The sequence below is a fragment of the Spea bombifrons genome, chromosome 1, assembly GCF_027358695.1.
Source record: "Spea bombifrons isolate aSpeBom1 chromosome 1, aSpeBom1.2.pri, whole genome shotgun sequence".
NCBI classification, from domain to species: Eukaryota; Metazoa; Chordata; class Amphibia; order Anura; family Pelobatidae; genus Spea; species Spea bombifrons.
Genome location: NC_071087.1, coordinates 23,713,088 through 23,735,686, shown reverse-complemented (window position 1 = coordinate 23,735,686; position 22,599 = coordinate 23,713,088). Strand labels below are relative to the sequence as shown.

The following is a 22,599-nucleotide window of genomic DNA, read 5'->3' as shown; positions in this document are numbered from 1 at the left end:
CATACAGCGTGCGTCAGAAAAACTGCACGGAGGAAACAGATGTGTGAATATTAGTGGCGGGCGAAATATTTCAGGCTTGTAAATGGGAGAATCCCATGTGGAGAATGGGGAGGTAAATAAGCAAGTGTGCGAGTCTAACAGAATTATGCTACGGCTACACCTTCCACACGCTACGTATCGTTCTATAGGTTGTTTGAAAGGTCCATTAACGTTCAGCGGAACTGAGAATCGTGCTGTACATTTTGCTGTGACTGTTGTATACTGCAAATCGACACCACTAATAAATCGATGCACGGTTTCTTATCTTTTTCAACTTTTTTTTTTGCTTTATTGTAGCAGCCCTCCAGCATCAATGTGTGGTGTCTGGGCGGGAGATGAATAACGATTTGCTCCCTTGCATGGTCTGTAGTTAAGATATCCTATTGGAAGGCACACTTCAGTCTCCCAGAGCAAAGTATTCTGCATGATGTCATAGATTAACTTTTTTAAATGAAAAGTCTCAGACAAAACCATTTTTCCTGCTGAGCATAACATACAGTGCTGTATATATATAGAAGAGTAAGGTTGCCATGTGATATTCTGGCCAGCTCTCCTTGTTTAGACGCTACGCTAAGGTGATCTATTTGGCCATTACATTATATATATTTATTATAGAGGGTCACTAGATTCTCTTCAACAATGGAGAAGGTAATAAAAACTAACATTACGATTAACGATATAATTGTTCAATGAAATCCATTTCTCCATAGACTATTATTATTCAGAATGTCCACCTAGGCGATTAAGACTGAGCCATTCTTTTGTTTACCACAAGGCAATACAACACAATCACATCTATAATTTTTACCCTAAAACATTACACGTCCCATGAACATAGCCTGAGAGAAACAGATATAAAAAAATTCAACCAACCCTTTGACGTAGTTAATGTTACGTTATTGAGGGCTTTAATAATTCATTTTCATTAATTATTTGTGGCTAAAATGTCTGTGGGATGAGACACTCGCCATTAACCGTTCTTGATGGCAGTTCTCCCTGTTAACGTTTTAAGTTATTTCAATACCTTAGTATAACTTTACTGAAATAGCTTAGAGGAGTTTAGTTCCCAGCAGGTATATTAAGTGAACACATGATAATGCCTTTTCCTTAAAGGAGCCTTTATTAAAGTAGTTGCCTAAACATAGCGTTACAGAATACAGCTATGTTAAGTTAATATTTTTTTCAGAGAAATAGTAGTTGCTTTTTAAAACATAAATAAATAATACATCTCAACTTAATAGTTGTGGCACTTATTCTTCTGCTATACATTGAATCCCTCGTCACTCCTATTTTAAACCTATTTTTAACAAGCCAATCAGAGCAAGAGCAGGTCGGTAAAGATTTTGTTCTAATCAGAAGAGATAGATAAAATAAATGGAAGATGTGTTATTTAAATGTCTTGGCAATTCCCTTACAAAAGTACAGTGGGTGGAACGTTGCTTTCCGTACTGTCGATTAATGTGACAAATATTTGCGCGCAAAGAAAAATTGTGCTGTTTTTTGTTTCAGACGACTGCAGTTCCAATGCAATGGACGCTCCATGGAATGGTGTTACGTGCTGCATCACAACATGAACACAAAAACGCAGTGTGTTATCACAACATTGAACAGCCTCCATCGTTCCTCACATACAAGGCGGTGATCTGCCTGGCAGATGAATTAACAGGCTTCCTGAAATCCCACAGAGCGCCTGCGAAAAACTCTAACGTTGGCATTTACTGCTCACCAGGAATACACTTGCCATCATGGATTATTGGGTAATAGCTTCTTATTATATGTTGTATTTAATTAGTTTCTTTTTTTCCTCTTTATTTAGTGATCACATTTTTAAGTCCGGTTACAACACTGTTTCCTTCGGCAATATTTTTAAATGTATTCACTAAGAGAAGCGTATGAAACTAGCCTGTTGAAAGACTTTGTCAGGTCTTCATTTTCCATTGCTTATTAAATCTAGTTTCACATAAAGGTGATAGGACAGTTTAGAAATGTGATCCAATGCATATTGTAAGGGAAATTCACCACAGCTGCCCTTTAACCCTTAAGTGCCAGGGGTCGGGACACATTGCCTGCTGTAGTTACATCAGGTGACAATATTAGCTTATACTTTAAATGTGGAAACCTGATATATTGTGTGTGATTTCCATTACAAGTTAAGCTATTTGTAGATACATAGTTTAGGGTAAAATGTGCACCATATTAAATTATATATCTGTAGAAATATGGAAAAATAAAATCCCAAATAGTAAAAGTAACTGAAACTGAATGATTTTCCTTGAAAGCCGCAACTCCTTAGTAAATTTATCAATATATATTTTTGTAAATACAGATAATTTGCACACCCAGCCCATGGAGGTCTCGGCACCCAATGTAGTGCAGGGGTAGGCGCATGTAGTAAGGGGTTACATTCTACAGTTTGGCTAAAGATACCATATCTAGGTAGAAAATATGCATCCCCACAGCTTGCAGCCATTTTTTTCTCCCACTTCTGACGCACCATTGTTTAAGGATCTCCATTCACTCTCATTAGTATTCTGGCTTACAGTGAAGGGTGTCTAAGTCAACAAAAGCCCACCGGTCCTTTATTTTATTTATTTTACATAAAAATGCATTTATTTTTTTTTTAATTTTTTTTTTTCTCAACATGTTATCGTGTGGGACACTTGTGAACACATGATGCCTGATCGCTATAAATAAAGGTAGATTTAATTAGCTGGAAAATTCCTACACTACTTGTATTTAATAAATTGAAAAATACTGCTAAACTAATGGGTGTTCCATAACAACAGAGAAAGTTGCTGACTATACCAGACAAAACACCCATGCATGTGGGAAAAGTCTATAAAGCTTCATATTAATGCTTGTTCTGTTTCTTGCTAGCATTCTCCAGGTCCCAGCTGCTTACTGTCCTTTGGATCCAGGCAATCCATCTCATTTAACCTCTTCACTTATGGAAAGGATTGGCATGAAATTTATGCTGGTTGAAAATAACAAAGCAGAGGTTGGTATATATTTTATAAAGTAATATCTAAATAATAACATCTATTATTCAGCTGTGATTTAGTTAATTCCGAGAGCGTGTGCTAAAAAGTGCTCTGAGTCTTACTGGGAGGAAGGGGCAATATAAATACTCGTTATTATTATTTTTGGGAGACACTGGATCACTGAAACATTTGTTTACAGTCTGAATTTTCAGATGTGTCAAATGGTTCAGTTCTGTAATTTTACTATATGGTACCCTGTACCCCACCCCTGAAAAAATAAATATGAAAAATCTATTTAAAAAAACATACTACCCCTCACAATTTTTTTTCTTTTTAAAGTTGCACATGTATTAAAATTGGACAGCAGCATCCCCAAAACATGCCAAACTTATACGTGAAGGGCATCACTGTACTCGGGGAATGTTGCACAACACAAATTCTTTTTTTTTCTGCGGTTGGACATGCCCTGGGCAAGAAATCCAAAACAGCAATACTAAGATTTTCTTTTAATCTGTAGTTTTAGAGTTCACTTCAAAATAACCATAGTGCCAATACCCTGGGTTGTCTTTTTTTCAAAAACATGTAATAGGTAGCTGTTTTAAGATCTGTGAGAGCTGTTGAAGTTAGGGCCTCTGAATACCCATCGTCGTTTAAGGTGTATCCAAATTCATGAGAGGTATATCATTATAATTTGGGGTTTTGTTTCTCATTTCTGTGAGGTAAAATTGTAAAATATATAAACATATATTTCATACTAAATAATGGATTATATAGATCAATATAGTTTAAAAAAAGAAATCCCAATCCCTAAAAAAACTGATATATAATTTGTGTAGGTCTCTAACTGAGAAAGATACAAGTTACGGTTGAACAAGGACATAAGCAGAACTGTAGATAATAGGGTCAGCCATAAAATGCTTTCATCTTCAAGGGTCTGTGTTTTATGCCAGGGCTAATGATTGTCAGCTGACCAAAAAATCTCTAGTCTGTCCAGGTAAAATTTCTGTATAAAAAAGGTTTTATCTAGTATTACCTATATCTGTTCCTTTAATTTTTAGTGCCTGTTCATTAATGAGATGTGCGTAGCCAATTCTAAAAGAGTTGAATGACACACTGAGGTTTTTTCGTTAGAGCAGAAATGGCAGGAGAGTTGGAGTTTCTTATTGGCTTCTCTACGCGTTATGAAGGGCCAAAGGCTTCTATAAGATGAGTTTAGGTGGCTCATTATAATAGTTTAACCTGTGAGGTTCCTTGACAGTAATCTCACTAACTAATGCATTATACACACAAACTCAGGCTTTCTTGTAGGGGAAGCCCACTGGGTATAATGCATGATGAAGTCTCTGAGATATAAGCTCAGCTCTCCGACAAACTGTTTTAAACTTTAATACAATACCCCCTCAATCAGTAGCTGCTCATGGTTCATGACCTTGTTTTGCAGTCATTCCAGCTGATGTTTAGCGGCTGGACTCAACATGACTCTTCTTCAGTACGACATCTTGATGTAACTCTTTTTGAAAAGCTCATGGACGATGAAGCCAACATCTCACATAAAAGGGATCAACCCAACGCTCTTGTAAACTTAAATGTGAAGCAGACATCCAGTAATGAGGAACATGTAGCACCGAGCCAGATCTCCGGTGAATGCATTGATGTGCAAGATGGACATTGCTTAGCCTATATACTCCATACCTCTGGGACAACAGGGGCGCCTAAAATTGTCAGTGTGCCTCATAGGTGCATAGTGCCAAATATTCACCATCTTCGGTAAGTAAGGTTTTTAAATTTAGAAAAGAAACAATATATATATTGGATACCCACTTTCTGGTACAACCTTAATTTCAAATCCTCAGGATCTGCCGGATTACTAATTTACTTGGAATAACGATAATATTAATTAGATCGTCTTAAACGCAAGTGCATCAGAGTTGTTAAATGCCAAAAGATCCATACTTGTTGGCCCTAAGATGTGTCGGATGCTAAGTGAATTGAAGATGACATAATAGTTTATTACCTGCTGTTGTCTTTTACCATCTCATTAGCTGATTTTCTTTTTGTCCTCTTAGATCCATATTTGACATGTCTCCGGCTGATCTCCTCTTCCTGGCATCACCTCTGACCTTTGACCCATCTGTTATAGAGATGTTCCTTGCGCTTTCCAGTGGGGCCTGCCTTCTCATTGTGCCAGACACTATTAAAATCATGCCACCCAAGTTATGTGACGTGTTTCAGCAGCATTGTGTGACAGTGATGCAGGTAGGAGCCCGAGAGTGTATCAAATGTTTATTCACTTCCATTTGACCTATGAGATTTTTTTTGGCTTTTGATTGTGGGATGGGAACAAAAACAAAAGAAGCCGCGTTGGGATATTTATCGTACCTTTCTTGGAATAACTTACTTTTCTCTGCAGGTAACACCAACTTTCTTGAGAAGATTTGGGTCTCATTCCATTAGGTCGTCTGTGTTGTCTAGAGATACGTCGCTAAGGGTTTTGGCTCTAGGTGGAGAGCCATTTCCAGCCATTTCTGTTATAAGAAGATGGAGACAACCAGGGAACAAGACTCGCATATTTAATCTGTATGGCATAACGGAAGTGTCCAGCTGGGCGACTTACTACGAGATTCCAGAGGAAATTCTTATTTCTGTGACTGGGTGAGATATGGAAAAAAGATAAAATCTGCTTTTGAACTATTATGAAAAAAAATGTTAGTTAAAATTGTCAAGTCAGGTATGGAAACCTATAAGTGATTTAAACATCTGTCTAATGTTATGTGTTCTGCAAGCAACAGACTGACTAAACCTCTCCTTTTGTTGAGGTATAAATCTTGTGATACTCTAAGCTTTTGGGTGATCTGACAAATGCACAAAAAAGGAGCGATAGACACCAACTCTGATCACAAAACAGTTTTAAATGCTTCTAAGCCTATTAACATAAACATATGAATCAAACAAGTGGGAGTACAGAGTTCAACACAACTTGTTTAAGTGAGTGAATGTCACTAGAGTGCCAAACACTGTTGGGGGGGGATGTGGACATTACAAAGTGATGGCATAAAGTGTTAACCATCTATATGCCAATTTTACAGCTACTTGGGTTTGTTTTATTTAGGCATGAACCTCTTGTTCCCTTGGGACATCCGCTGTATGGGACGACAGTTGAAGTGCAGAATGATCAAGGCTGTACAATTCATGAAGGGGAAGGACAAGTACTTCTAGGTACACATGAATGAAGTGTTGATAACTTACATGGGCAAAGTGGTCCAAATAATTTTGTTGTATTTGTTACTTAAAAATGTTTTCCCAATTCTTGTTTTAAAAGATATGTTTCCATGGATTATTTGAGGATGCTATTTGTCTTGCTGTTTTATCAGTGTCGCTCTAGACTTTGTTTTATTTATAATTTTCCATTTGGTTGATTGTTTCGTATTGGCGGTGAAATCATGTGTAGTAAGTATGGTAGCGCCAACAAAATAGGTTATTTGTTCAGTATACCCAAATATGCCAACATTTCTATGTGAATGTGAGCAGGTCAGCTTGTTGGCCTAGTGATGGACTGCATACTCCTTTGTTCTGAGAAGTTCTGCTTTATAGAAAGGCAGCTGTTAGTTGCAGAGATGTCTATTGAATTCAGTAAGGCATATCCATAAAGTTCTTCATGTGGTGGACCTCCTTTCCTAATGTTTTCATACTTACTGTATTCTGATCATAATATCTGTATGACTACTTTTCATATAACTTTACTTATTGCACTTTCCCTATATTAGTGCTAAACACAAAATCATTATGGGGTTGCATATTAAGTGTTCCATCTTGCTATCAGTAACATTTGATATTAACCCTTTCATGACACAAAATGTACTATTACGTCTTCTAAAGTTAAAAAAAAAAAAAAAAAAAAAATGAACAGACTGCACTAATGTCTCCGTGACATCATACTAGGCACTGTCTAGTTCCAAAGGCATCTCAGTTAAGCAAAAAGTAAAATAATAATAATAAAAAATGGGAAAAATACAAAAATTGAAAATTAGGAGCCCAAAGACCTTATGCTCCTCCTACTCCAAATATATGTTAAAATAAAAACTTTCTTGCATCCAAAATAGTGTAGTACGCAAGGGAGCATTTAGCTCAGGGCATGCTGTTGAACATAAATCATGTTGTTTTGTTTGTCAGTGGGACCTAATTTGTGAAAGAAAAATAAAAAAGTAAAATTGCCAAAATATATTATTTTTTGTTTTTGCTGTTCATACTAAATGATACACCATACAAAAAGACATAATATGGAATCTATATCTGTCCTTGGAAAAAAAACAATATATAATGTGTATGGGTAATGGGAATCATTGATTAACATATATGTTGAAAGATATGCTGAAAATGGCAAAAAAAGCTCCTGTTGCTTAGGGGAGTAAAACCCTGTGTCACAAAAGGGGTTAAAGTGGACAGTGACACTTTCACTATTGAAGCTTTCGCATCATTCATAGCCCTTTTATTTTTTTATATACTTTTTTAACCTTGTGTGCAGTTCTCATTCTTGCCTGATATGATTTCACCCCCTTTTTAATATGCAAGTCCGGGCAATGTCAATGCTCCCAAAGGGATGGTGGTTTAGGGTGTTGGTAGATCAATGTATGACCTTATAATATTTTGAGTACCCATTTTTGTAAATATATTGTGACTTGTGTAAAGCTTCATAGATCCTGGGAAGATTCCAGATCTTTGCAGGGAATATCCAGCCCTTGTATTATACAATGCTTGACCCCTCCAAATGCATTGAGAAGTTGTTGTGATAAAACTGAAGCCTCCTATACCCCCTTCTGATTAATTATTCCCACAGGTGGAAGAGAACGCATTTGTTTTATAGATGAAGAAGTGAAGTTGCCATTTGGAACAATGAGAAAGACTGGTGACTGGGTGACAATAAAGGATGGGGACATATTTTTCTTGGGACGGAAAGATAATCAGATCAAGCGTCACGGAAAACGTCTGAGTTTGGAATATGTTCAACAGGTTGGTTTATAAATTCCGCTTTGTAGATAGACCACAGTTTGTTCTTAATGTCACTTAATGAACTTTGAATGAAATGCATGCAAGATTATAATAGGAGAGAGTCTTCATAGCTGTTCTCCTACTAAGATCTTCTCACTAATTTCTAAATACAGTCCTAAACAGTCTCTCCGCTCACTCAATGATCTCCGTCTGTCCTCTCCTCTGGTTGTAAGCATGCACTCTTACAAGACTTCTCAAGGGCTGCCCCTATCCTCATGACCCCCCCGCCTATCCGTCTATCCCCTGCCTTCGGTCCGTCAAAAAATCCCTTAAGACCCACTTTTTTAAGGACGCATAAAAACTTACGCCTTAACATCCCTCCTCCCGTATTTGTTTAGCTCGCCTTTCCTAGTCCCTTTCCTGCAGTAATTACACTAGTGTGGCTGGTCCATCCCTAACAACAGCACTTGTACCTATTGTAAAATATACCTTAACTCCCTCTAGATTGTAAGCTCATTTGGGCAGGGCCCTCCTCACATGTTATTTCTGTATGTTTTCTTGTTATATACTAATTGTTATGTCATGTCTACCCTTTGTACAGCGCTGTGGAATCTGATGGTGCTATATAAAACAATAAATAATAATAATGGAGTGGGGTAGGGAATTCCAAAGATGCTGTACAGCATGTGGGAAATGCAGAATACAGGAGTAGGAAGTGGTGATGTAAGAAATAAAATAAACTCTCATCACACTCTACCCTTGGCTCCTTGTGCTTGTGGAGTTACTAGATGTCGATCCCCGGTGGTGAGAGGCAAGGCATCTACAGGTTTTAGTGTGGGGACATCAGGATCTTAAAACAAACATAGCACAGTAGAAGAGCCAGTATGATATAAAAAGCCAGATTAAACATTCCAACCCCCAATTGAGAGGATTGAAACTGTCCAGCCACCCTATTCTGGTGTGGTGATGAGTTTTGGCACCACCGTCAACTGCTCCATATGTTCAATTCTGCAATATCATCGGTTACTTTTGTTCAATAATGCGAAGGGGATGACAGAATAACCATAATCTCAATCTCGAAGATGTTGAGCTTCAAGTAATGGAATACCAGCCATGATGCAATAAATGTGGAACCATTGTAACACTGGTTGCTAGGGTGATTACTCTATATTTTAACCCTTTTATAAAACTGACTGAATGTAAAAATTGTATCCATTTACAGGAAACCTTTCACACTTTTTAATACTGTGATATTTAATTACAGGTAGTAGAAAGTCTTGACCATGTGGAAACGTGTGCAATATCATGGTTTGAAGCCAGACAGCTAATCATTTTTGTCATATCCAAAGGACTTGTAGAGGAGAGATCACTTTGGAAGGACCTTCGAGCACACCTGCTGAGCTATGCCGTGCCTGATAACCTGGTTCTGATAGATTCATTACCTCTTACTAAACATGGTAAGAAGCAAAGATACAATGTTTGTAAAGAATCATCATCATGTCTGAATTTTTATGACACATGCTTTCAAAAACATGCCCTTTGACCCTGGGGGCATAGTGAGATAAATATATAAAATCATCACTGAGCCTTAGGCCATAGCCTTTTAAGATCTGTCACTTTCACTAAAGTAATACATGTTAAACCGACAACCTTGTATATAACATGAGAACAGCCATGTTACTGTTCCCAGGATAATCATGATTACTCCTCCCTTTTGCTGATCCATGTCCATTGGTTCAGACAGCCTTTATGAGAGTGGGTGAGAAGATGGGAGAGAACTTCAGAACATGTAATTGATCAGATAATGCTGAGGAATTTTGCGTTACTAATATATCTACAATGAGGTGAATGCTTATACTTAATATTGACAAAACAAACTGATTAACAGACAAAAAAAATAGATTTTTTTAATGAATGAATTTAGTTACTCGTAAGATAAGGTCATTTGCGTGAGCCTTGTTGCCGCTTGTACCAAACTGTGTAGTAGGCATCTGATTCATATTGATGCAAATCAACCTACACTTTGTATTTCTGCTCTTTGCATTTCAATGTGTTTCTATTTTAGGTAAAATAGACAATACGCAACTAAATCTAATTTACAGTGAAAAGAAAAGGAAGACAACTTACGTGGTACAAGGGGGCGATAATTTGTGGGAAAAATTGCAGACAATATGGAAGGTAATGTTCAGATCTGACTGGCAGCTCTTCAGCTGTTTGATTTACAACTCCTTTGATCCTTAGCTCATCACAAGAGATGATCTGCTGAAGCACCCGGTGGGTTAATTGTTTTATGGCAAATATTTTTATGGCCATAATGGGAATTGTGAATACTTATATGGGTATAATTAAAGTTATACTTTTTAATAGTATTTTTAACTTGGATATTTTTTTAAAGCTTTAAGTCTTATTATTTATTTTTAGCAATATGTAAGGTTTTGTTTGTGTTGACTACACGTGGAATTGGTATTTTGAGAGGTATATTAATCACATTCCTGAAAAAATCAACTATTCAAGTATTCCATTCTAATTCATATGAATTATTGTCATCTAGTCTGTGCTGGGACTTTCAGAGGATTCTCCTGCTGTTGCAAAAGAGTCTGTGTTTCTTCTCAGTGGTGGGGACTCCTTAACAGCCATGAGATTCCAGGAGGAGGTTGATACTTTGCTTGGGAATCCTGTACCCGGACTTCTTGAAGTTATTCTCAGCAACAATATAATGGCTATTCACAGACACATTTCCAAATATGTTGAAAAATTGGACATTACGGATACCATGGCAATCACAAAAAATCCTAAGGATACCATCACTGTATACAAAACCGAAAACGGTTCAGGTAAAAGAAAAGGTCTATTTTTGACAGAACCAGAAGAAGACGTGAATTCCTTTATCTCTCTGAGTAAAGGAAACCGGTTATTTGTAAATGTGCATTTACCTTCTGAGTGTCCTGCTCAGATATGTCACTGGCTAAACGGATCACACAAAGTAAAGGAATTGTTAAAACCAGACTCTGAATGGAAAAGGCCAAAAAATACCCAAAGTATTGCAAATAACCATCGGTCACTGAACTCTAATATGTCAGAGACTCATATGTTGGGCAATGCCCTGGAAAGTCCTCTTTGTACACAGATCCTATCTATGAACTTAAGGTGGGAATCTGATACAAGCAAGTGTGTGGACGCATCTCCTCTTCTTGTAAAACCAGCCAGCGTGAGCTCCCCTGTGACTGTATACATCGGGTCTCATTCACACAGAGTGCAGGCCCTTGATCTTCTGTCTGGGCAAGTGGTCTGGGAAAGAGTCCTAGGAGATCGAATTGAGTCTTCTGCTTCTCTGTCAAAGTGTGGGAACTTTGTCCTAATAGGTGTGTATATGGAGGGTCTATCTGCTGCTGTTACACATATCATGTTGACTCGTGTTAGCACAAATGCCATTATCAAACATCTTACCTTCTGCATAAAACGTAGAACTCCTTGGTTATTTGTTGAATGTATTCTTATTTTATTTAGCACCTTTATTGGATATTCCCTAGTTCCCTTTATAGAAGGAAAAATGTTTATATCCAGGTACTTTCTAACTTGGATTGGAAATACGGAGGGCTTTGTCCATTCCAGTCACTCACCCTCACTCACAAATCTGTCTCCATACCTTCTCCACCGACCACTTCTGTGTCAACAAAATGCAAACCAAAATTTGGAGCTCTCTGCTTTATTTTGTTTGTTTTGTTGGGGGTCCCTCCTCGTTTCCAGACATTTGTACGTATTAACAAAATTGGCAAATTTTGTTAAATTTGGATGATCTGGATGCACAAGTCTACTTACTAATTATAGCATTCATCAAACCACAAAATGTGATTTAGTTGCATCATGGTATCCACAGCGTTTACATTTATAATACACGATGGAAAAAGCCTGAGGACCTGAAACTTAAGAAATTCCTGCCACTGTGAAGAGGGTTTATTTATGAAGAGGACAGTTTGCAGAAGTTTCCACTGCCTCACTTCACTATGCATCATAGAGGGCTTATACTAGCAGGTTTGTGCTGCACAGAGGGATAAGCTGGTTGTAGATAATGCGCAGTTCATTGGTGAAACTTTCAAGAAATCTCATGGATTTAAGCATGCATAATACAAGGAAGACTATGCTCTTCTCTAACAGAAGCTCTGTGGAGTTGGTCAGGTTGATCAGACTAAATGAAGTTGGTAAAGCTCAAGTGTTCCACTCTTATTGAATGAACCCTTAAAAACAAATTAAAAAAAAACATTTTATGGTGGAAATGAACCATTGAAGCCTTCCGCAGCTGCAGGTTTTACGTGCGTTCTTGGTTTTCTAACCGTACCGAACAGTTGTTTTGCTTGCAGGCTGCTATGATGGATCACTATACTCATTAAATAGGCACGACGGGGAAACACATTGGATTTTCACCACTGAGGATGCCATCAAAAGTTCACCCACTGTTGACCCTTTATCAGGTCTAACATATGTTGGGTCCCATGACCATCATTTATATGCCTTGGATATTGACGTAAGTATTTTTATGTTGTAGCATTATTTTTTTCATGCCTTTTACTGTGCTGTGTTTAATAAACTAATCTAATGGGAATAACTATTTACGTTTATATTATTTTGTGTGATTTAACTCAAATAAAGGTTAGTTAAGAGGCAGAAAAGCATTGGGGTTAAACCTTTATAATGTATATATGTTCTGAAAAATATTCCCTTTATTGAGCCTCGTCTTTTTTTATTGTCCGTGCAGGCAAAGCAGTGTATCTGGAAGTCTTACTGTGGAGGAGGCGCTGTATTTTCATCCCCTTGCATAAGCTCAACGCCATACCATGTATATGCTGCTACCCTTGGTGGGCTATTAATGGCTGTTAACCCAGTAAGTCTACGTAATTATATCTAATTAATGGCACAGTTATTTTGTAGAGAGCTTTTTTTGTGCCTGTGTCATAATATTGTATGTGCAGAGTTACATACAGGAAAACATGATGCGACTAAAGCAGTTTGCTAATTTATGGTACTTTAACTTAAAGGTACTGTTCCACCAACTCTGCTGATTTTTAGACTTTTGTAACTAAATGGAGCTTTAGCTGCTTTTGGGCATTATAGTAATAACAAAACCTGAAGTAAAGCAAAAATACAGTTTTCAATCTGTTTCGAGACATAAAAAACTGTTAATACTATTTAAATGTTAATAAAACGTTGCAGACGTAACAAAGTTTTAAAATAGATTTTATGTTTTAAAATTCCATTTTTCCAAATTATGTATTTTACATGAAATAGACATAGGGTAAAACGCTACATTGCATTACGTATGTTTTTCTTGTTTTGTTAAAACATATTTTACTGTATAGGCTACAGGGGACAGCATTTGGACATTTGTCTGTGGAAAGCCATTGTTTGCATCCCCTCAGTGCAACCAGGACCACGTGTTTATCGGCTGTGTGGATGAAAGCTTCTATTGTCTCAGTCATGCAGGAGAGAAGGTGAGAAAACTCTTAAACTTAATCATCTCAAGACATTCTGTTACTAGTAGCCACATAAAATGAACGGGGCTGACTTGCAGTTATCATATCAGAACACATCTCCTGCAAGCCAAGTATCTGGCTGTAGGGAAAGAGTCAAACGCATATGGTGGGATCCTGCAGAACAGCCCAATGTATTTGCTAGCGGGACCACACACTCAAAAAGAACCACTTAGCTATCATGTGATGGCAGGTGATTATCTTTTTAAATTCTGTATTTTATGTTAACATTGCATACAGTTACATTGTACGGGATTTAAACTCCCAAGTGAAAGTTAGGGTAAGTCTTTATTGCATTCTAAAGGCTGAAGCTGCAGGAGAGTTCCTCTGTTGGGGTCTCCATCTGTCTCCCGGTAGCTGATGACACATCAGAGCAACAAAGCCCTGCTTCCTAAAAAAATAAAAAAAATAAATGAAAGTGCTCAAAATGTTCTATTTTAAAAATATCTAACAGTCATCTTCTGTCTTAAGTGAAAGCATTAACTGAAAAAGTGCTAATTTTCCAGCTCTTAAAAAGCAGATAGTAGTGCATTTGCTTCTTCTGCATTAGCATTGGTGAAATCAGCATGACATGGAAAGGAAGGAGCTATAACATTGGATTGTTAAGACTATGATTAGGAGCAAGAGCTACTCGAGTCGAATGACAAAATGTACAAAGGAATATCATAATTTACGTGCAGCTTTTAGCCCTATAGATTGAGCAACGCTGCAAACATGGTTGCCCATTTAGTTGTTGATTTTTCTTAGAAACGTGAGCCTTTACGCCCCTAGGATAGATACGTTTCACCAGTGAGGAAAGCTTTCCAGGTTCTGTTATGCTTTTGGACCCTCCTCAGTATGAGGCATCCTGTTAATTTGCAATATAATTAATATTCTGTAACTCAGTAATATATCGATGTGTATTTTTATACAGGTTTGGAATGTTCGTACCAGTGGACCAATTTTTTCATCTGCCTGTTTGTCAGGTCTGTCTGGGAAAATCATTTTTGGCTCCCATGATGAGTCCATCTACTGTTGTAATGCTCAAGGGGGTTTAATATGGAATTATAAAACCAGCTCTCGGGTGTATGCTACCCCATTCGTTTTCCCCCACCCATGCACAGAGAATGGGGAGCTGGTAGCTGCAGCTTCTACAGATGGACATTTGTGGATCTTGAATGCTGAGGACGGCGTCTTGATAAATATGTACAAACTCAATGGAGAGGTATTCTCTTCACCGGTGGTGTGGGAGACCAGTCTGGTTATTGGCTGCAGAAACAATAATGTCTACTGTCTGGATCTAATTGGCAACAAACCATTGTTTTAAGAGCCAACATGAGGAATTACTAATTTTGATTATTGTATAGTTATGAAAGATTATTATGGCAAACCTAGCTGTGCCCTTTTAATAAATATTTTTATACATGGTTTCTGTAGGCCTATATACTTTACTATGTGTCTCTTTTCAGAAATACAGTGAAATTTTAAGAATACAGTGACGTATATTCATAATCCCTTTATAAGTGATTCAGAGCTGTGCTCCCTAGTTCATCAAATTGACTGCAACATCGCTCCTGTTATGTGCCCGCAAAAATAACAGATGACATACTTTATTACATTTCCCATAGGGCTAATTGTGGTTTTCAGATTGTGGTGTGAAGATCAAGATATCAGTTTGCAGAAAAAGATTTCTATATAATTTGAATGTTCACCTAAAAGCATATTCTACACAAACAACATATGCTCTCTTGAATTTAATTATGCTTTAATGAAGCAGGCACGTGATATCAGAAGATGTTTTCCAATTCCAATAAAAACCAAATACGTTCACCAAAACACACTGGAGTCCACGGAGAATCGATGACAGTTTGTATTAAAAATACACATTTAAGGTTTGTTTGAATTGGGTTCACTACAGTGTGTATGCATGTTTATTAAAGAAGGACCGTTTAGTTCCCGTTGAGGGCCAATCAAGCAGTCCTAGTTTTATCTTTAAATAAATCTTACTAATCTGGTGACCCTTCACCCCACTACAAACGTCCACACGTTGTAGGAGGCCATTGTATTTGTCTTATGTTGCCACCTGTTTTTAATCCTGTGAGATATGCTCATATCTTCGAATCAGCCAGTGAAATTGAAATGATCAGGAAGAATGAAATAGCAAACAAACAGAATATCTGCTGTAAAATCTTTGGGCGTATTAACATTAAGCAGAAGGAAAAATACCACTATGCTCTATCCTCCTTTCTACCAATATATCGTGATTAAATGCACTGTTTACTTAAAACTAATTATCTATGAAAACCTGTGAAAGTATAAGCTATGGATAGTATTCTCTGGTGCGGAAAAATGTGTCCCCAAACCCCAGTGCTCAAAGGGTTAAGTCGTTTGGTGCAAGAGTTTTTTTTATTTTCACCTAGGTTTTTCATTTTGGGGCATTTTTTGCATTGTATGAGATATAATACATTTATAGATGTGCAGTGAATGAGACCTGAATTGTAACAGTTCTGTGGTGTTCGTGTTGAGGTGGTTGAAGATGGCATTATCAACACCAGTCATTGATACCATGATGACCTTGAATTGATTGCTGTTTATTGTCGTTGACATTGGGACATTGTCCTGTGCTTCCAATCCCCTGGGTATGTGAATTCTGGCATTGGAGCTATTGTCGACTAAAACTCAGATAAAAATTTCAATTTTAAAATTGGATTATGTTCTCCCCCAGTTCTGAAGTTGAGAACTCATTCTCTATTGAACTACCTAGGATGTTCGCTATAAACAGTAAGTGAATCAGAGAGAATCTCCTCCACAGAGGAGTGGGGGCTTGGTCTTGGTTGTACCTCTATCAGGAAGAATTCTGCAGGCTGTCATAAGCAATGTCATTCTGTCCCTTAAGACAGTGCCCCTCAACCCCGTGCCCCTCAACGCACAGGATTTAGTTATTACTCAGGTGTTGCATAATTAACAAACAAAACACCTTAGACACACCTGAGTAATACCTAAATCCTGGACTGTTAGCTGTGCCTTGAGGGAAGGGTTGAGGAGCACTGCCATAAGGAGGTCATTGTAACTTCTTACCTTCATCATTGGTGTATGTAGCCTGGAAACCTCTATAAGCCTCACACAGGCCAGAGCCCCAGCCACCCATAGCACTTACCTCCATGTCGTCCTCTCTACACAGAGCCAGCGTATGACATCACATGAGGTTACATGGCCAATTATCCCCAAGAGTGGTTACCATCCCAAGGTTTCCACGAATATAGAGCAACACTCAGTTTAGGTGAAATCTTCTTTATTAGTAGCTTGTCACATGACAAAATAAGAGAGCAACATCTCAATACCCTGATAGTTACTTCCACCTGCTTATGCTGAATGGTATTACTAGCACAACTATCTTGTTTCTCACTACCATTAAAAATATAAACAAAGATCATATGAAAAGTATATATACTTTTTTTATCGAATATTTTTGTGTGTATGTAACTGACCATTACATACCAGTCTCACAAAACATAAATAGAAATTACACCGTTAATAATTTAAATTTTCTAAATGTTCTTGAAACATTTACCAAAATACCTTTACCACAAAAAAAAATTCAGCTCAAAACAAACCAGAATTTAAACAGTGAATATTGACTATGTACCATTATTTCAATGCTTACCGGTTAATAATTTAATTCAAACAAATAACAGTAGTATGAGTCCATTGCATTTAAAAAAAATCAGTGAAAAAAAAATAAAATTAAAAAGTACAGTAAACAAAACTCCACAATTTTACATTATACACAACTGTACTAAGAATTTTTAAACATAATTTCATGTTTTCACACTGGAGTCGCCCAAGAAGATTTTTGCAAATGAGATTTTATAGCGTAGATAAAAATCCACTCTGAATCACAACCAGAAATTACAGCCATCGTTACATAGCATGTATCCCATGCAAATAAAAACATAAAAAATAATTATACGGGTGTAAGTAGACCTAATGTCAGGTAGTTTCTGAATTCATAGAAAATAACAGTTTGCTAGATATTGCTGTAAATGAAGTTATCACCAAGGAAACCAACAATTGTTCTTATAGATTGTGATTTAGAACTTTGTCATAGAACAGCACAAAATGTATAAACTGTATGAATTAATTAAAAAAAATACACACACACCAGTGGCTTCTGTTTTATGTAAAGGTGTCTCAGAAATCTTTAATCACACAGACGCAAGTATTGACATTTTCTGTATTTTTCTAATATCTATAGACAATATACATTTTAGTTCACAAAAATGTGTAGTTCAAGTCTGATGCTAAGGGTCTTGTGGAATAATTTAAACAACTTTTTTAAACTTTATAAGTGCAATAAAATATTTTAATAGAATTATAACTACAAAATCAACCAATTCTCACATGTAGGAAGCCATGAGAAAACAAAAAAGGATGCCAGCTAATAAGTTGATATTCTATGGTTCCGAACGTAATCAATGTTAATTTATTATGCTAAATGTGTAATTTTGTAAATTGTGAATAAGAAACACTTTTTGCATGTCTTGTTTTTAAGCATGTACGTCTAAAGTAAGTTAACATTAGCGTCTTCTCATCATAGAATAAAACAAATTGCAAAACCATGGATTTTACAGGCAAGACTGACACCTCGTGGATATTATTTTTAAGGTAATTCTTACCCCGTCCAGTGTGTTTTGGTGACCAATTCACCCATTTGTTTTCTGTTACTTTTTAGTGCAATTAATTACTGAAGCTAATTTTTTTAAAAATAAACATAAAACATTTTGTAAATTCATTCTATATAAAAAGGAGTGACTTCAACATATTAAAATGTGTAATATATATATATATATATATATATATATATATATATATATATATATTTAATAAATATAATAGTGGACATATAACAAATAAAATATATAACAACTTTAACCGGGTGGATTGTTTTAAGAGAAGCGTATTTTTAAAAAAAACAATGTTAAATCACATTTTTATGTTTAATAAAAACAAGAGGAATTTGTTGTAGTGACCAAATTGATTAGTAAAATTGTTCCACTAGCTTTTAGACAGCTTAGCTTAAAAATTAACAACATTAGGAACACCAACTTTAATATGTGTTCTTTAACATTTTCAAATAAATTAATACATAAATAATTTGCACTAAGGAGATGCTGCAGTTCCAGAGCCAAAGTTGGGCTGGAAAACAGTGGATCTTCCACATGATTCTGAGAACCCTTTCGTGCATTTGATGTCTTATGCATTAAAGTGTATATGATGGCTGCCATGTCCCCTTAATAGTTTTTACAGAGTAGCCTAAAATATATGTATCAAAAAGACTGCTCACTGCCCCTGTCGAATACTCATAAAATATATTACTGGATTTCCACAAAACAAACACCAGGACTGGACCATGGTCTATAGATGTGCCAATGTTACACTGCCCTGCTATCTATTTTCTATTAAAAAACCTCATTTCATGTAGAGAGAGACTGCATTTATGGCTTTCGTGTTGTAATGCGTTCTGACCGGCACACAATTTATGGAGTAGTGAATACAGTTTCATTAGCGTTGCTGGATTATCGGGATCCGATTTCTACAGTTGTGTTTAGTACTTTAGTGTTTCCTTTAAGGTTTCAGGTCCACTAAGACAATACTTTAATTTAGCTTCGTTTCTAGCATGTTTAGATGACCATAGCAGATATTTTATTATTACCAAACATGTTTAATCTCATTAAACAACATAGAAATGTTCAGTTTCTATGGCAACAGCCTATGTGTACCTGTTTTTGTGTCACATGACAGTTCATTGTTCCTGGCAAAAAAGTTATGTATGAGGCAAAATAATACATGATTAAATAATTTATTTGGGATGGGTTTGATTATTCAGCAATACTAGGAATGATGTTTCTAATGCTGTATTTAGGTACAAGGAATGTTACATTTAGCATACTATGTAGAATGTTTCTTTTTCACAATTTCAAACATGATTTATATATAGGTACATTTTAAATCTTTTTATACAGAGTGCTATATGACAAAATCACAGCCAAATCAGCTATTTCTACAATAACACAAGTTCATTGTTATCATTACAAGACAAATTGTTTTTGGAGATGGGTTTGGAGCATTGATTGGCCCCCAATATGTGTTAAATCATTCCGTAACCTCAAACACACACTTGAGGCAGAAAGTTTATTGGGTAACCCCCCCCTTCCCATTTTTACTGCTACCCCCACAACCTGACTGCACACATAATGGGGGACTGATCTTCTGCTACTTGGGTTTATTATTACCCCACCACATATAAAGTCTGGAAAGGAGCCCTCTGTATTTTAATCCCATGCACTGACACTCTGGATGGGGGGACCATACATCGTCTTCCCTCTGGGGGTCCAGAGACCTTTAGGGTATTTTTTGTTTTACTGCCAATTAGCATTCATATAGCACATGTGTGATTTGGCTGCAACCAGGGAAAGGCAAAGTGTCCGTACAGGGACACCAGTGTCAGTGGTATGGTTGGTGACGGTCCATAGACCATGTCCACCATGAGAAATGTTGGTGACTACCCCTGGCTGCAACTCATGCATGTTAAGAATGCTACGTCTTCTGCTTACATTAAAGCCCTCTAAAAAGAAAAAGAAAAGTCTAATTTCCTAACTCTAGTAGGAAATGGGTATATCAATTAGCATTTAGTAAAATGCATTGATGTCCATGTAAAATGGACTCCAATATGAATTATAATAAAAAAGGATTGAGGACTAGGCAAATTGGTGATTTTAGTCAAACACTTATGTCTGACTCAGTCAATCGAGTGTTTAATCAGTAGACCCCAGTGTCTACTCTCCTACAAAAACATGATGAAACGAAGCACAATGGAGGGCTTTTTCCTTTTAACCTAAGGAAAATGTTATTCGGCATAAATAAAACCCACTATGGAGCTGAGTATTTAATATCTGAGTATTGTGTATGGCCAAAGTAGACCAAACTTCATATTTCAAAGTAATGATTGTTAGCTATACCACACCTATCAATGGGAACATCTTCATTCACTATATCCACACTTACACCATTTATCATGCATTAACCTTGTCGATAACTATATATCGCCAAGCTATTTGCAGGTCCGGTAGCTGCATAATTATCACAGAAGGCTTCTAGTCTGAACATCAAAAAATAATTGTCTAGTTTCTAGAATACTAATACTATCATAGTAGAGGCACATTATACAGTAGTGTGCAAAACACACATATACACACACACACACACACACACACACACACGAAAGTGCAAAATTGTGTTGGCCCTGTTGGTCCAGAGAAGACATATAGTGTGCACATTGTTACGCCAGCATTTGGACTAAGATAAAACGTTCTAATTTACTTATTGTATGATAGCCCCTAAATACCTGAACAGATTATTCTGAATGCATTATGCCCTAGGCACGTAGAGAGACAGGTAATTGGAAAAGTATAACCAGATTGTGATTATTTTTCAAAAATAGCCCTATTACAGTTATTTCTCACCTGCTTTCAGCAATACAAGTAGCATGGCGGTTTATGAAATGCAACTGTATAGAATGTATACATTGTATTAATAAATAATGTGGCATTTATCCAAAATAACAACCCTTGATTTGAAGTCATACAGAAGGTTGATTTTATCTGATTTTCTTTGGGACAAGACCCAAGCATACAACCCTTGTTAGCTACTCTACATAATATAACAAAAACATAGTGGAACACATTGCAAAATGTCTACCTAGTTAAAATAAAATGTCTACTTAATGATTTGTGGACAGTCACTCCAGGCTTTTGATTTCCTCTTGGCCAAGGCCAGCCAGGCAGGTTCCGAAGACACAGGGGCAGCATCTGGAGTAGAGAATCTCTTTGGAATATCTTTTCCTAAAGGAGGGCCTGGAATGGTCTCTGACATTTCCACTGTTTAACAAATTGAAAATAAAGAAAAGTGCTGAATAGTCATAAAGTGAAGTGTGTACAACAAGTTGACAGCGTGTTTCAAAATTCCCATACCTAAAGATCTTGACTTTGAGAATTCAGCTTAATAAAACTCTATGAATTCTCCAATCGCTGCTCTTCGTGATAAACAGCTTTAGCGCACCCATGCTATACCTGCTGTTTATGGCAATATATAATTATGTATATATAAGTTAATAATTAGTTAAGTATAGAACATTTCTAACCCTTTCCCTTGTATCCTCGTTTTCTTTAATGTTCTATTAAAAATTAATTTACAACATTTTGAATGAGCCGGTTTGAACCGAATGCCTAGCTTAGAGGTGGGAGAGAGATTTTTTTCAGCTTTAAGAGCCATTAGGCTTTTGTAATGATTTTGAATTAATTGATGTCATATTCTGGTGCTTAGCACTGAAGCCGTGCGTACCGTGATGGAGCACTGAAGCAGAGGCCTGTAGAAACAGACCCTACACTCCTACTACAGGAGCACTGGGAGAGGAGATGGGAAGAAAGGGGAGAGATTATGAAGAAATGGGAAAGATAATGTCAAAGAGGAGGATAAATCATAAAAAAGAAGCGAGATGGTGAGATATGAAAGAGATATTCAGAAATGGGAATGATAAAGAGAAAAAAAGATAGATAAGGAGAAAAGAGAGATGGGAGAACGGGAGAGATTATTAGAAAGGGGAAAGAAAGTGTGTGCTTTGCAAGTGTTTGCATGTTAGTGCAAGTATGTCTAAGGGCAAGTAAGTTTCTGGCTGCAAGGGCAAGTATAAGTGAGGATGTTTGTGTGCAAGGGCAATGTACTGTGGATATAAAAAGTCTACACACCCCTGTTAAAATACCAGGTTCCTGTGATGTTAAAGAATGAGACAAAGATAAATCATGTCAGAACGTTTTCCACCTTTAATGTGAACAATTCAATTGCAAAACACACTGAAATCTTTGAGGGGAAAACAAAAAAAACCTAACAATAACCTGGTTGCATAAGTGTGCACACCCTCTTATAACTGGGGCTGTGGCTGCGTTCAAAATTAACCAATCATATTCAAACTCATGCTAAATAGAAGTCATTACACACCCGCCATCATTTAAAGTGATTCTGATTAATCACAA

The 22,599-nt window shown here is 36.7% G+C and overlaps 2 protein-coding genes across 5 annotated transcripts in view; one reads left to right on the top strand and one right to left on the bottom strand.

Moving 5' to 3' along the window:
* AASDH (aminoadipate-semialdehyde dehydrogenase) lies at nucleotides 1-21,975 on the top strand. Its single transcript, XM_053458668.1, has 16 exons — nucleotides 1-112; nucleotides 1,549-1,796; nucleotides 2,917-3,037; nucleotides 4,462-4,787; nucleotides 5,087-5,276; nucleotides 5,431-5,672; nucleotides 6,130-6,236; nucleotides 7,855-8,027; nucleotides 9,271-9,463; nucleotides 10,072-10,184; nucleotides 10,558-11,368; nucleotides 12,365-12,528; nucleotides 12,760-12,885; nucleotides 13,361-13,492; nucleotides 14,445-14,496; nucleotides 21,893-21,975. Exons 1-16 carry the CDS (start codon nucleotides 83-85, stop codon nucleotides 21,913-21,915), a joined length of 3,051 nt encoding a protein of 1,016 aa, XP_053314643.1. The 5' UTR covers nucleotides 1-82; the 3' UTR covers nucleotides 21,916-21,975.
* CRACD (capping protein inhibiting regulator of actin dynamics) overlaps nucleotides 13,815-22,599 on the bottom strand; it is a 65,481-nt gene continuing 56,696 nt past the window's right edge. For 3 of the 4 annotated variants that reach the window (XM_053458608.1, XM_053458601.1, XM_053458624.1), the window contains 2 exons: nucleotides 21,291-21,447; nucleotides 13,815-13,878 (listed from right to left, as the gene is read on the bottom strand). In XM_053458608.1, the coding sequence (XP_053314583.1) occupies nucleotides 13,830-13,878; nucleotides 21,291-21,447 (206 nt within the window). In that variant the 3' untranslated portion in view covers nucleotides 13,815-13,829. Of the gene's footprint in view, nucleotides 13,879-21,175; nucleotides 21,448-22,599 lie in introns of those variants that run through there. The other variant, XM_053458616.1, reaches the window with a different exon arrangement.

What these genes read in the sequence shown, in the direction of transcription:
- AASDH (XM_053458668.1), top strand. Translation starts at nt 83, where the DNA reads ATGGGAGAATCCCATGTGGAGAATGGGGAG. An exon ending in TTGCCATCATGGATTATTGG is followed by an intron (nt 1,797 to 2,916) that starts GTAATAGCTTCT and finishes GTTTCTTGCTAG; the next exon opens with CATTCTCCAGGTCCCAGCTG. An exon ending in GTTTGGAATATGTTCAACAG is followed by an intron (nt 8,028 to 9,270) that starts GTTGGTTTATAA and finishes ATTTAATTACAG; the next exon opens with GTAGTAGAAAGTCTTGACCA.